This window comes from Pempheris klunzingeri, chromosome 4, assembly GCF_042242105.1.
Source record: "Pempheris klunzingeri isolate RE-2024b chromosome 4, fPemKlu1.hap1, whole genome shotgun sequence".
NCBI lineage: Eukaryota > Metazoa > Chordata > Actinopteri > Acropomatiformes > Pempheridae > Pempheris > Pempheris klunzingeri.
In genome coordinates, this window is record NC_092015.1 from 1536535 (window position 1) to 1551534 (window position 15000).

Sequence of the window (15000 nt, forward strand, 5' to 3'; positions counted from 1 at the left end):
ACTGTTGTGTTGTGTTTCTTATCCCGGCAGCAGCCAACAAACAATAAGACGTCTGATCCATTTCAGGCCCGCAGCCGACGCTCAGATGCAGGGCAGCAAACAATGGTCGGGCTCACGAGAGGGCGAGGAGGTCAACAAACACGGTGGCTAATGAGGAATTACTGTTATTGAAACGACGAGAGGCAGCAGAGGATGAAACGCTGCCGTCGCCGCACGATGTCGTCACGACTTTTCCCGACAAATCCAGGACGGAGGCCGAAAGGGAGAAATCGGAGGATTAAGACGAATCACAAGTTTTAATTGACCTCATTCGCAGAGAGAGGTGGAGTCAGGTGGCCGCCATTTTTAAAACAACAGGGGCTGGTCACACAAAACGCCTTAAGTTTTCCCCTTAAAGGGTGTTGGACAGAATCCCTTGCAAGGTTTCCCTTAGTTGAGGAAAAACCTTAAGATATTATCACCTGTTAGCTCCTCACACTGAACCCTGATGTGGCGTCGCTGCCGCCGTCTAATCCTGCTGCTGTTTTAAGGGGAATGTCCCTGTGGTGTTCAGGGCGTCCCACTGGCTGTCTGTCAATCAATCAATCAATCGCTCGTCGATAAGCGGGTTCTCCTGCTCGCCAAAACTCCTCTGAGGATGCGTCATTTTCCTCTTTAATCGCTGTGAACTCGTGTTGAGTTTGTTTTTTTTCTCCCTTACTTTGGTTGCTAAGGTCTTTTCAAATTTAAGATCCAGAGAAGAAAAAAACCCTTAAATGTGTCAGTGGAGTTTTTAAGATTTTATTTAAAGGAAACTTTATTATTTAAGGACATTTTTAACTCAGACGTACCTCAGGTTTTTTCCCCTTACTTCGATCGTTTTGTTCAACAGTTTAAGAGATTCCTTAAGAGTAAAATCCACAGAAGAAGAAAACCTTAAATGTGTAAGTGAACATTTTATGGACACCTTAAGGAGAAAACTTAAAGGTGCAAACTGATTTTATTTAAAGGAAAAATCTTAAGGGTGTTTTGAGTCAGAGGACCCTTAAGTTTTAGTTTTAAGTTTTAAGAGATTCCTTAAGTGAAGAAGACCTGAAGAAGGGAAAACCCTCAAATGTATAAGTGAACATTTTAAGGACACCTTAAAGAGAATCCTTAAGTGTGTGTGTGTGTTTTTGTGTGTATTTTTGTGTGTGTTTGTGCCTCAGACTTGCCGTTTTTTGACAGTTTCCGGATTAAAACCCCAGATGGCAGGAAAAGCACATCGACGGACGTAAACAACAGTTTTTATTCTAACGGGGCGTTCGCTGACTTTCTCCTGACTCCAGCAGCATGTGGAACTCTCCCTCAGCATATGGAGCATTAATAACTCTCTCTTAGCATCTGTTGCATTCAGGGTCCGCCTTGGCGTTATGGAGATGAGACGATAAGTGTGTCTTATTTCTGGGAAGTAGGTTAACCAGCTCCTTATGACCTCACAGAGGGGGGGAGAGAGAGAGAGAGAGAGGGGGAGACGGCAGTTGGAGGGAGACAGAGGGAGGAGGAGGAGGGGGAAGAAACAGAGCAAAGGAAATGAGGGAGGAGGGAAGGAAAGGAAGGAAGGGGAGAGAAGAGGAAGAGGGAAGGAGGCGGGAGGTTCATGAGGCCTGAGAGGGAGACAGAGGGGAGGAGGGGGAGGGAGGTCTATTGTGAGGAGGAGGAGGAGGAGGAGGAGGAGGAATCAATGGCAGCAGCAGAAGGCAGCGATGAAGCGCAGACACGGGGGGTAACGCTGCCTGTTTCTTCACTAAATATCAACACTGAGGCGTCAACCTTTGGCCGGGGGAGAGAAGTGAGATAAATGTGGGAAATAAAGTCTGTGGATGTTTCTTTTCTTCTTTCTATTTAAGTTTTAAAGAACTTTAAAACTCTGACAGGTGTTGTAAAACTAAAATTAACATAGGAATGCACACGATTAGTGGACTAGTCCTTTAAATGTAGCTGTCCTCGCTGGTCTGCACCAGAAATACTAATACTGCTAATGCTAATGCTAATGCTAACGTTTGTAAAACCAGCATATGAATAGAAAGAGTGTGTGTGAGAATAAAGCGGCATGTGTGTACCCACAGGTGTGTGGACGTTTACCTGCAGGCTGCTGGTGCTAACTCTGTTAGCCACACTCGGCTAACCAGCCTGATTTAGCATATTTATTATTATTTATGTGTGTGTTGAGATTTGGTGTTCAAACGTTGAGTTAAAGGTGTGTTTGTGTTGCGTTCACTGACTTGACGATTCTGACGTCGTTTGTGACGTTTAAATTTAAACCAGTCAACTTTATGCTTAATCGACATCTGGTCCTCGTCAATAAAGTTGATTTTTAAACTTTTCTAATGTTACCGTGACGTCCAGACCAAATAGAATAACACACACACCACACACACCACACACACCACACACACACACACTCCGTACCTTAACGTGATGCCCCTCCATGTAGTGTGTTGCATCCCTGAAGAGACGATACATGACGAAACCCTGAGGATCAATGCTGTCGATCAGAGGATACGCCGTCTGGACACACACACACACACACACGAGGACATAATGATCATCGTCAGCCGTAACAAACTGTGGATCATCAGCTGATTCAAACGTTAAAAGGCTCATGCACACCTTCGGTTTCTCGACAGGTGTGTCGGAGAAAATGTGGCGGCCATTTTTCTCCGTTTAAACACATTTTAAAGACCACAGACGAGTCACTGAAGGGAGAAAATAACCTGCAGATCAATAAATAATGAAAACACACTCATCCGAAGGCCCAATTCCGTCTGGCTGCGGTGTGTTTTTGTCTTCAGGACGACCGTAAACACACAAACGGAGCGGCGGCGTCGTCGTCTGACGACCCCGTTAGCATCTCAAAAGGCGTTTGTTTTTAGAAATCTACTCGCCCCTTTAAAAACTGTTTAGATGTTAACAACAAAGACTAAAGATAATCGTCTGGCTTCTTCTTTACTGGGAGGGAAAGCATGTGTTTTTGATTTTAGGGTGAAGTGTCCCTTTAATATTAGCACGTAAATGCTATTAAAGGAATACGAACGTGTTTAAACGCTCTCAAATGAAGCTCTAGTTTCTTTTCTCTGTAAACTGGTGATTAAAAAAGCACTTCTGATAACTTGGAGAAGAGTTTTGAGGGAGATGCAGCTTCGGTCTGGAGGATTTTACCTCCAGCGACTCCACAAACTTTCCACACAGCAGCTGAAAACTTAAACGGCCCGGTTAATGTGCTCATCAGATCGTGAGCGTTTTATTAAAATGACTCTTAAATCGTACGTTTCCCCGGGCAGCTTCCTGCTGTCGGCGACGGGGAGGCAAAACATCAGCAAACAGCAGATCTGATGTGATCAAACAGCCGTCAGCTCACATCAGCACGACACCGAAACCTCTGAGGGCTTATTTAGAGATAAACAGCACCCAGATACCCCCAGGGGGTAAGAGAGTGTGTGTGTGTGTGTGTCTCACCATGCCGGTCTCTGCGGTGAAGATGACGATCTCGTAGAGCGGTGCGAGCTGCTGGAACAGGTAGTCGATGCCCGGACGTTTCTTAAACCGCCAACCCGTCGACAACTGGAGGCACAGACGGGAAAAATCAGAACCCCGTCAGAGAAACAACATTTCAAACATTAAAATATCAGCTTACACTATTAAAATATCAGCTTACACTATTAAAATATCAGCTTACACTGATAATAAAATATCGGTTTACACTAATATTAAAATATCCGTTAACAGTGATAATAAAATATCGGTTTACACTGATAATTAAAATATCGGTTTACATTGATAATAAAATATCGGTTTACACTGATAATTAAAATATCGGTTTACATTGATAATAAAATATCGGTTTACACTGATAATTCAAATATCGGTCTACATTGATAATAAAATATCGGTTTACATTGATAATTAAAATATCGGTTTACATTGATAATTAAAATATCGGTTTACATTGATAATAAAATATCGGTTTACACTGATAATTAAAATATCGGTTTACATTGATAATAAAATATCGGTTTACACTGATAATTAAAATATCGGTTTACATTGATAATTAAAATATCGGTTTACAGTGATAATAAAATATCGGTTTACATTGATAATAAAATATCGGTCTACACTGATAATTAAAATATCGGTTTACAGTGATAATAAAATATCGGTTTACACTGATAATAAAAATATCGGTTTACACACATTGATTGATTGATTGATTGATTAATTGAGCGTATGTGTCTCTCTCCTGTTTCAGCACGACGACGTCCAGGTGAAAAACAGCAGCTCAGAAAAGAAAACGGTTTGAGGCGAAGAGCTGTAAACGCTTTATGATGTCAGCTGCAACTGGAATCAACAACTTATTGGAGATATAAGAAGGTGGATCAATTACTGTGTGTGTGTGTGTGACAGGAAGGAAAGTTCAAGTGGTGGGGCAGGTGAAGCTACTTCTGTGTGTGTTTTAACAGCAGGCAGGTGTCGAGTTATGGCTGCTGCACACCTGTCAGGTAACTGTGTGTGTGTGTGGACAGGTGTTGGGACACACCTCAGACACACACTCCATAACCTCCACCTGCCCCATAAAGCCATTAACCCCCAGATTCACCTCCACTTCTCGTCATTTACATCCACTCTTTGCTTCTGTCTGTTCTATGAAGTCAAAAGTTTTCAAAATAAAAGCCCCCTGCAGACTGTCAGTGGTTTATTCCAGCAGCACGTCAGTATTATTCTCTAATGGGGGGGGGGCACCAGGCCAGACGTCAGCCGCTCAGAGGGTTTTTAACACCATGACGACCAGAGGTTCATCTGGGATGGAGAAACACTCTGACTGTGACTTTAGCTGCTGTCTGTAGCTGCAGCACAACAAAGCAGGAAGTACATCCAAGAAACACATTTAGAGCAGCAGAAGAAGAAACGCAGACTGTCTGATCCTGTTAGAGACACATTTAAAGCAGCAGAAGAAGAAACGCAGACTGTCTGATCCTGTTAGAAACACATTTAAAGCAGAAGAAGAAGAAACACAGCCTGTTTGATCCTGTTGGAAGCTCCAACATCAGTTTAACGACCAAACCAGCTAAACCTGAGCAGGAAAAACTCTCCTGGTGGGATTTGATGCCACAAACAGCTGTTATATCGCTCTCTGCACACACACCAGACTACATTCGCAAAAACAGCGATTTTACCTTGTAGAACACAGTCAACTGCTGTCTTGGTTGGTCGGTCTGTTTGTGTTATTTTATGACTGGAGTTTTTAAGGGTTAGCAGAAATTGCTAACAAGCTAAATATTTGTGTAACACATAATAACACAACTAAACTAACTGATGGAGGCAGCAGTGGACCAGAGCTAAAATCCCTCTTTTAGTGAATGCAGTCTGGTGTGTGTGCAGAGAGCGATATAACGGCAGTTTGTGGTTAAACCAAAAGGATCTTCCAGGTCTCTCTCTGTAGGGATCCTTTCCATGATGCGGTCACACACTTAGAATAACACTCAGTGGCTAAAACAAGCACTTTTAGTGGACCTACTCCAACACTTTTAGTACCTACCAGCCATTTAGACACCAGAGTACATACAGATAAAGCCCAGGTTTAAAAACACTGGACTTAAACGTCCTTTAAATCGTGGTGAGCAGTGAAGTAAGCGTGTGTGGAGACGTACCGACCACTCCGGGTGCAGCAGGACGTCGGTGAGCTCCAGCACCAGGGTGTAGGGGGGTTGGTAGTACGGCTCCTTCAGAGGGTCGGGCAGCAGCTTCGGGCTCGTCGGCTCGATGATCATCTGACCGTGACGTCATCAACAGGGGACCAACAAACACACACACACACACACACACACAAGGAGACCGTTACACTAAGCCTTCATTAAGTCATTACACCTTCCAGAGTCAGACGAGGAAGTTGGCAAGCCCGAGGAAAGTCCAGCCGACATATTTACGACAATATTCCACCTAAGACACAGCAGATATTAATTTCTGTTTAAATTAGCATGTTGGCTGTTATTGCCACTCCGAAAAACCCAAACAGGAATAAGGGGTGCGCCCACATTAGCATATAAAACCCCCAAACTGTGACGTGAATCCTGCAGGAAGACTTTTAAATAGCCCTGTCTAATTTAATTTGGCATCAAATGTGAAAATATATATGTAAATAAGTATTTTAACTGGAATATTTACAGTGTTTGGATCTTATTTTAATGTCGTCTGTTCTTTATTTTGACTGTAAAGCTGTTTTTAATAGCACGCTACATAAATAAAGACGCTATATAAGTAAAGTTATGAGCAGTCCTGATATTTTTGTGCGTTTAAATTAAGTCAAATTGTTCTAAACTGAATGATTTTATCCTCCTGGTTTGATCCACTGACAGAAAACAAGGGCACAAACGCAGCACCTGAAGTTCAGGTGTGTTTCCACTCACCTGTCTGTAGTCCTTGAAGTATTTGTAGGTCCTTTTCAACTGTTGGACGACTGGAGGGTCTGAAAGAAGGAACGGAAACTGTTAAATATGAGTCTATAGACCGCTCAGGGTCTGAAATATACGATTAAATTCACCAGAAAATATTTTTAAAAGACGTAGAAACGATGAGTAGAACAATAAAACGAGCACAGCTGTAGTCTTAATGGGCCCTAAAAACTACAACTCCCTTAGGACAACAGCTGATAACATCTCAGTGAGCGTGTCTGGACGAACAGCCAAGCCAAGCTCAGCAGTCACTGACGGACTGATGCCGTTTTAAGCTTTTATGCTTCGCTTTCAGTCACCAGTTCACTGTTTTCCTCCTCAGTGTGTTCGTTCATTCGTTAGTTAGTGTTTTCCATCAGGGTTCAATCGTTTGTTCGAGAATTATTTAGTGTTTGGTCAGAGCTCATTAGCATCTGCAGCCAGTGTTTGTTCGTTCATTTGTTCTTTGTCTTCCTCCAGGGTTTGTTTATCTAGTCATCAATAAAGCGACGTTCTCCATCAGGGTTCGTTCTTTTATTAGTGTTTTAATCTTTAATTTGTTCATTTGTTCCCCAAAAAGATTCCTTCGTTCGTTCGTTATTTAGCGTCTTCGTCCAGGGTTCGTTTGCTCATTCTTTGTTTTCAAGATTCTAGTTAGAAAATAAATTAAACAAATGTTATGTCAAAATGGCCGACTTCTTAAAATGAGAGGGATTATGACAGCGTGCACAAACACGGATATTAAAATCCTCCAGCTAAGCCGTGCTGTCGAGATCGAGTTGAGGCGGTTGTTTAAAGCCTCTGGAACATATTCCACACACTGTTTTCTGTTTTTATTTTTAACGTCAGCAGCAGGGCTTTATGATAAATACTAGTAAAGGGCTGAAACTTCACACTCTCACCGTCTTATTTTCCAGATTTAGTCTGAAGAAAATAAAGAAAAATGCCCCAAATACTCTCTCGGAGTCCAGAGAGAGGTCTTTAAACTGCTTCTAAAAAGCCTCTAAAAAGATGGCATAAGGTTCTTTACTTTCTTTATATATATATTTCCTATATCTATATACACTTTCTGTATTTATATATATTTAAAAGTCTTTGTTGGACACCTCCCGGGACGCTGCACAGTATGAAGTCTGTTTGGCGCCACAATCACAACAAAAACTCATGTATATAAACTATGAACATCCACACTAGTTACTAATGTCAAATCTAAAGAATAAAGTCTGATTGGTCGGGACGCCGCCGCGTTATTATCAGAGGAGTCGCTGGTTCGACCTGCAGAGACGCCGACGACCTGCTGATGACGAACCTGATAAGCCGGAGAGCCGATTCCTGCTAATAACACCTCCAGCTGTCAACGCGCTAATGACTAATCATAATAAAGACTTCATTTCCCATGAGGCCACAGCCTCTCTACTGCAAACAGGAGCACAATAGCCACACACGTGTACGCGTGGGTTCCTCTCTAGTCATCCATCTCTCTCTCTCTCTCTAAACACACACGCTAACGCAAGCACGCTCTGGTCCCAGGGGACTCAATACCCCAGAGTTCATAGCAGCGTGCTGAAGCAGGAAGCAGAAGCCATCTGCCACAGTCCAGCTGTGATGATGCACCGACGCTTTCACACGTGTGGCTGTGTGTATATACGTGTGTGTGTGTGTGTGTGTGTGTGTGGGGGCAGATGGGTGAGGTACAGATGAAGGAGCAGCAGGTTAAAGATGGACGCACAGAAAATATGTTTTATAACACACAAAAAAAGAAAATGTTGGAGGTCAAAATAAACTGGAATTTCACATATTTCAACAGTTAAATTTAGATTGAGAAAAAAAGTTCATGCAACTAAAAAAAGTATATTAAAAGTACTTTTCTTTGCCCCTTTAGCAGCAGTAAAGTGATGAGATAAATCCTGGTTTCTCTAAAGATGTGGACACAAACACTGATTTCATCCAGGCGACCTCCCGACAAACAGACATCAGCTAGAAGCAGCAATTTCAGCAGTAAAAAGGTGTAAAAATGAGCCAAAAAGGAATAAAAACAATGCAGAGAAGTTGGAACAAGCTTTAAATGCTGTGACTGATGCAGCATTCAAGAACACAGCAGCTAAACTGAAAATCAGAGAGAAGAAAGAAAGAGTGGAAACTGGAGGAGAAACAACACACAGAGAACCAAGCGTTCCGTCCCGGGCGGATTTATGAGAACAAAGTGAAAACATGAGGAAACACCAACAACCTCCAGCCAGTCAGTCTGAAAATGTACAAACACCTGTACCAACACCACATAAAGCTGTTCACAGAAACACACCTGCTTAGACTGAAAGTGTTTAAAGCCACAACAGTCTAAACCTCCTGCTCAACCATACGACTGAGCACATTTGGACTCACTAGATCTTATTGAAAACATGTTTTACTTCTGACATCTCAAACGTTCGGTAGAAGCCAATATTTAAAAAAGATTGCTTTTTTCTTAGTGAGGAGACATTTTTTTAGCTGCTTCTGGAGGATCTTGGGATTCAGACCAGAAAATACATCAAACCTCAAATTTTTTTGAGGTTTGCTAGCGGGTACCGGTACCAGAGTCAGAGCCTTTAACCCTTAGAGGTCAGCGATCACGCCGGCGGGATCAGATCATGTGACGTTTTCAAAGCACCGTAACAAAAAAAAAAAAACTAGGTTGTCACATTAGAATTGAATATTAATATTACAACAAAATGTTCTTCTGGTGTTAAATTAGAACTTTAAATCATAAAGTGTTTCACATGTTTCTCAGACGTTGTTCAGTCAGTGTGAGCTGACTGACTGGTGTCTCCTCTAGTGTTTGAAGAAGCAGATGTAACATCTTGATTGTAAGAAACACAAAGTTCTTGTTCTGTAAACATCTTCCTGTTAGACACAAGCCTACGCAGACAGACAGACAGACAGACAGACAGACAGACAGACAGACAGACAGACAACGCTGGCGGCTGCTGGAGACTGACCCACGAACCCACCGGACCAATCGAACTATGGTTACGTGTGATCTTGTGATACTCTGCCCTTTAAAATCTGTTGGGAAACTTTTGTCAAAAAAGGGGATATTATAAGTTTTCAAAAACTACAACATGATTTTGACTTGGAACACAGAGATTTCTATATGTACCTTCAGATCAGAGACCATTATCAAAAAGAGATAAGACCTTCCAGGTGAAATTAATGTTATTACTGAAATGTTGGGGAATGCATACATAAGAGAAGTCATTTCAAGCATTAGATGTTCAGGCACTTGAGTGGATTTTAACATTTAGTGGATTTTAAGAGTATTAAATACTAAACTGAAACACTTTCTAAAAATTAAAGCAACAAAACGTCCCGGTCCAAACGAGAAAGGGAACTAAACCCACTTCAGAAGTCCAAAAACACACACCAGGACTAAAGTAAGCTGCCTCTCCAGGTCTCTTAATAAACAGGAGGTGTGTGTGTGTGTGTTGAATAATGAAATGAAGTGGGGTGATAACACACACTCTGCTGTAAGATGGTTCACACACACACACACACACACACACACACACACACACACACACACACACACACACACACACACACACACACACACACACACACACACACACACACACACACACACACACACACACACACACACACTCAGAGTGTAAGCGTGGTTGTTGAGTAACCTCTCCCCTGGGATCCCAATCAAACACACCCCATAATGGGAAAGCTGAGTGTGTGTAGGCAGATTAAAGCAGGCTTTTATTATGTTAATTAACAGGGGGGAGAGGGGGGGGGGGTTGTCAGGATGGCTGATGGGTGGATGAACAGGATGACAGGAGGAGGAGGAGGAGGAGGAAGGACCACAGCCTCCTTTACTCTGCCTGCTCACTATGTGTTTTAAAAAAGGTGGAGACAGGTTTGAAGTGGAGGTCTGTGTCCTCGCTGGTGTTTCTCCTTCTTCACACACACACACACACACACACACACACACACACACACACACACACACACACACACACACACACACACACACACACACACACACACACACACACACACACACACACACACACACACACACACACACACACACACACACACACACACACACACCTTCACTCTGGTGACGACACCCATTAATTAAAATTACATCATCAACACGGACGTATGACTCAAGAACGAAGCCTGAGCTTTCTGCTACAGAAACAGGGACGTGCTAACAGGCTAACGTGCTAACAGGCTAAATTACCTCCTTGTGCCCTGAAGAGTGGAAAGTCCTGTTAGTGGCTGCCTGTGTTTGACTGCGAGTGTCCTCCTCCTCCTCCTCCTCCTCCTCCTCCTCCTCCTCCTCCTCCTCCTCCTCCTCCATTTCTTCTTCTTCTTCGTCTCCCTCTCCATCTTCTTCTCGCTCTCCTCTTCTTCTTTCTCCTTCCTTCTCCTCTTCCTCTTCTCCCTTTCCTCCTCCATTTCTTCCTCTTCTTCTTCGTCTCCTTCGTTTCTCTCCCTCTCTAACTGTCAGATCAGGACTGTTTGTGTTTTCCTCCAGACCAGCCTGGATGGGCCTGGATGGGCCTGGGTGGGCCTGGATGGGCCTGGATGGGCCTGGGTGGGCCTGGATGGGCCAGGGTGGGTCTGGATGGGCCAGGGTGGGCCTGGGTGGGCCAGGGTGGGCCAAACAACCCTGAAGCTGATCTGTGAGGCTGAAGCTGAGTCCAGTCCAGCTAACTTTATCTAGTGTACAGGACTGAAACATGACTGCAGAGGAAACATCTCAGTGTTTCAGCTAACGAGGACGTTCAGCCGTGTTTATTAGAGTTTACGCAGCAGGACGAGGCCGCTGGGAGGATTTTACGGTTACAGAAATGCATCCTGGTGTGTGTTCGTCACTGCCGGCGTGGCTCCAGGAGCTCGCTTGGCTTTTTTTTTAGGTCACTCATCGCTTCAGTTGACTACATTTCCATCAGCTGTGACTGGACGTCCACACTAAACGTGGTCTCGGTCTCCAGGTGACCTCCAGAAGCGAGGGAGTTCAAGTATCTCAGGTTGTCGTTCACAGCGAGGGTGAAATGTAGCGTCTGCTGCACCAGACTGCTGTGGTGAGGAGTTACCTGCCTTCCAACCCTCACCTGTGGTCACTACCGAAAGACGAGACGCAAGCGGGAGAAATGAGGGTGTCTGAGGGCGTCTGCGCTCAGGTGAGGAGGAGGTCAGACGGCAATGAACCGCTGAAAGGAGTCGGATGAGGAGGTCTAACGCCTGAAAAGCTTGCCCCACTGCATTATGGGAAAAATAACTAAATTAACTGTGACAGAGAATCACAAACGTCAAGTATGGTATTTCAAACTGACAGGAAGGGAGGAGAAAATGAGGGAAACAAGGATGAATGCTGGAAGGAAGGAGGAATAAAAGGGGAAGCAACCGCAGGAGAGAAGGAAAGGAAGGAAGGAAGGAAGAAGAGTGAGGAGGAGGAAGAGGAGGGAAGAAAAAGGGATGGAGGGAGGAAGAAGAGGAGGTAGAAGATGGAGAAGGAGGAGGGGGAAAGAAAGGAGAAAGGAAGGAAGGAGAGTGAAGAGGAAGAAGAGGAGGGAAAGAAGGAGGAAGGAAAGGAGAGAAGGAGAAAAGGAGGGAAACAAGAGGGGGGAAGAAAAAGGGAGGACAAAGGGATGAGGAGGAGGGAAAGAAGGATGGAAGAAGAAGAGGTAGAAGATGGAGAAGGAGGAGGGGGAAAGTTAAAGGAGAAAGGACAGAAGAAGAAAGGAATGAAGGAAGAAGAGTGAGGAGGAGGAGGATGAAGGAGGAGGAGGAGGAGGAGATGAAGGAGCAGAGATTATCCACTTTCGCTCCCTGGGGGGTCGTGAACTTTTGCCCCGGTCCCTAAGCTCACCGCCCCGGCGGCCCCTAAGAGGTCCCCGAGGCCTCGATTGGCCGACGCTGCTCTGAAGGCCAAAACCCTTCAGCATCATTTAGTGAAATCAATACCTGATGATGTAATGATCGTATGATGATGTCACCATCATGTGACCATCACGCCACAGGTTCAAATCCACACGGACGACGTCCTGACTCACAGCCGTTTGAGTAAAACTCTTCCTGACGACAAAACATTCTTTCTAATGACCAATCTGATTGTTTGGCTCCAAAAAAAAAAAAAAAAAAACAAGATGGCGACGCCCGTGAAGCCAAACGAGAGGCTTCAAAATGGCGGTGCACAAACCAACAGGTGATGTCACGTCGGCTACGGCCACTTCTGGTATTCAGTCCGGGATTCAAACGACTCGTCTCAGTTAGAATAAATCACCAAAACAAAACTAATCCACTGAAATTTCAAAATAAAAGCTACAATCCGGGTCACAGTTTAACATTTAAGTAGTAAACTGAAGTTTTCAGGGCTGTAACGACTTCTTTCACACAAAAACCTCCATTCATTCATTTTTTAAAATCTAGATTAAATGACAGGGATCATAGAAGGAAATTTAATTTTGATTTTAATTAAATTTAACATTGTATTAACACAAATGTCTACAGTATAAGGAGTGAAACTGGAGTAGTGACATACATTTTAATTAAATTATTATGACTGTTCAGTATTTACAGTTAAATGTTTTCATCATATGTGACTGGAAGTTAAAGTATTAGTTTTGTAAAAATTTGGGGGAATTACAAACTGAAACAAGCGAAATAAACTAAAAATAAACAGACATCAGTCTTTCCTACACACTGAACACTGATTTATTCACTGTTCTGGTTTAATTCTGGTTGGAGAAGAGTGTGTGTGTGTGTGTGTGTGTGTGTGTGTGTGTGTGTGTGTGTGTGTGTGTGTGTGTGTGTGTGTGTGTGTGTGTGTGTGTGTGTGTGTGTGTGTGTGTGTGTGTGTGTGTGTGTGTGTGTGTGTGTGACAGCTGTGGTGTTTACATCAGGTCGATCTGCCGGGACAGAGCAGCCCTGTTAAGCCAATTCTGATCGCCTGCTGATACCAATAATCCCTTCATCAATAATCAGTGTTCCCCAGTCCCGCCTCCTCCTGTCCATGAATCAATCAATCAATCAATCAATCCTTCCCTCCCTCCCTCCTTCTGTCCGTCCATCCACACACACACACACACACACATACACTTCCATCCTCCCTCTTTCTATCCGCCCGCCCGTCCTCACCAGACTTCATTCATTTTTTCCACAATTTTCGCTTCGCCTCTAAAGAGCCGCCGGCCGCAAACAACACATTAGCTTCAAGAGATGTGGACCTCAGGGGGGAGGCAGAAAAAGTGGGACAGAGATGGAGACAGATGCACAGAGAGATAGAGACAGGACGATGAAAGGAAACGGGGGGGGAGAGAGAGAGAGAGAGAGAGAGAGAGAGGAGAGGCGGTAAAGTTACAGACAGAGAGGGCGGGGTGAGGAGATGGAGGTTTGTAGTGAGATGAGGACAAAGTGGACCTCAGGGAGTGTTTTATGATGGATAGAGTGACAGAGGAGGAGGAGGAGGAGGGACGGGTGCAGGCAGGAGACAGACTGCACCTCTGGGAGAGAGAGAGCTATTGATGAAGTGATTATTGGTAGCAGCAGGCGATCAGAACTCGTTTAGAGGGGGAGTCGAATCGCAGCAGATCGATCTGAAGATGCGACGCCTCGGACGCTGCTTTAGTCTTTTCACACTCCATCATCTGTCTGTGTCGATGCAAGAGCTCATCATCCATCAATTTATCCAGCTAAACATCACACTTTTGATTACTGACAACTGATCCTGTGCTGATTTTGTACATTAAAGGAAGATATTTTTAAACCTGGGCTCTGATTTAACATATTTTAGGTGTAAAATGCTTAAAAACGTTATGGTATTGGTCCAGTAGATCACCTCAGAGTGTTATTCTAAGTGTGTGACAGCATCATGGAAAGGATCCCTACAGAGAGAGACCTGGAAGATCCTTTTGGTTTAACCACAAACAGCACACACACCAGACTACATTCACTAAAACAGGGATTTTAGAGAACAGGACACAGGAGCTGCTGCTCTATCGGTTAGTTTGTTTGTGTTATTGAGTGAGTTTCCTGTTTTAGATGGTTAGTTTGGATCCAACACAACATTTGTGTAACAATAAATAACATAAACAAAGTAACTCATAATGCTGTCAGACACTCAGAATAACAATCTGAGCTACATCACTCCACCAGACTCCATTCACAAAAACAGTAATTTTACCTCGTTGTTGCTGGTCCACTGCTGCCTCAGTTGGTTGCTTGTTTAATTGTGTGATTTGGTGTTTTTAATGATTGGTTCAGAGACAACACAATATTTGTGTAACAATCAATGGCATTAATTGACCAACTGAGTCAGAAATAGACCAGCAGCTCCTGTGTCCTGTGAGCTAAAATTAAAATTTCTCCATGGAGTCTGGTGTGTTTAAAACTCCGTGATCAGGTGCAGTTGTCCCAAAGGATCACGTTGCAGCCATTGCAGCCCGTTTGGTGTCTGCTGGCTGAGGTGATCTACTGGACCAGTTCCAACACTTTTACTACCTACCAGTCACACACACACCAGGATGTGATCAAAAACAGGTTTAACCTTTAA

At 43.7% G+C, this 15000-nt stretch overlaps 1 protein-coding gene across 1 annotated transcript in view; it reads right to left on the minus strand.

The window, feature by feature from the left end:
- The window catches only part of timm50 (translocase of inner mitochondrial membrane 50 homolog (S. cerevisiae)), a 38586-nt gene that overhangs the window by 7890 nt on the left and 15696 nt on the right, over nt 1–15000 (minus strand). Inside the window, exons 5-8 of the mRNA XM_070828682.1 lie at nt 6426–6484; nt 5670–5789; nt 3478–3582; nt 2431–2529 (exon numbers count right to left, since the gene is read on the minus strand). Of these exons, the coding sequence (XP_070684783.1) occupies nt 2431–2529; nt 3478–3582; nt 5670–5789; nt 6426–6484 (383 nt within the window). The remainder of the gene's footprint in view (nt 1–2430; nt 2530–3477; nt 3583–5669; nt 5790–6425; nt 6485–15000) is intronic.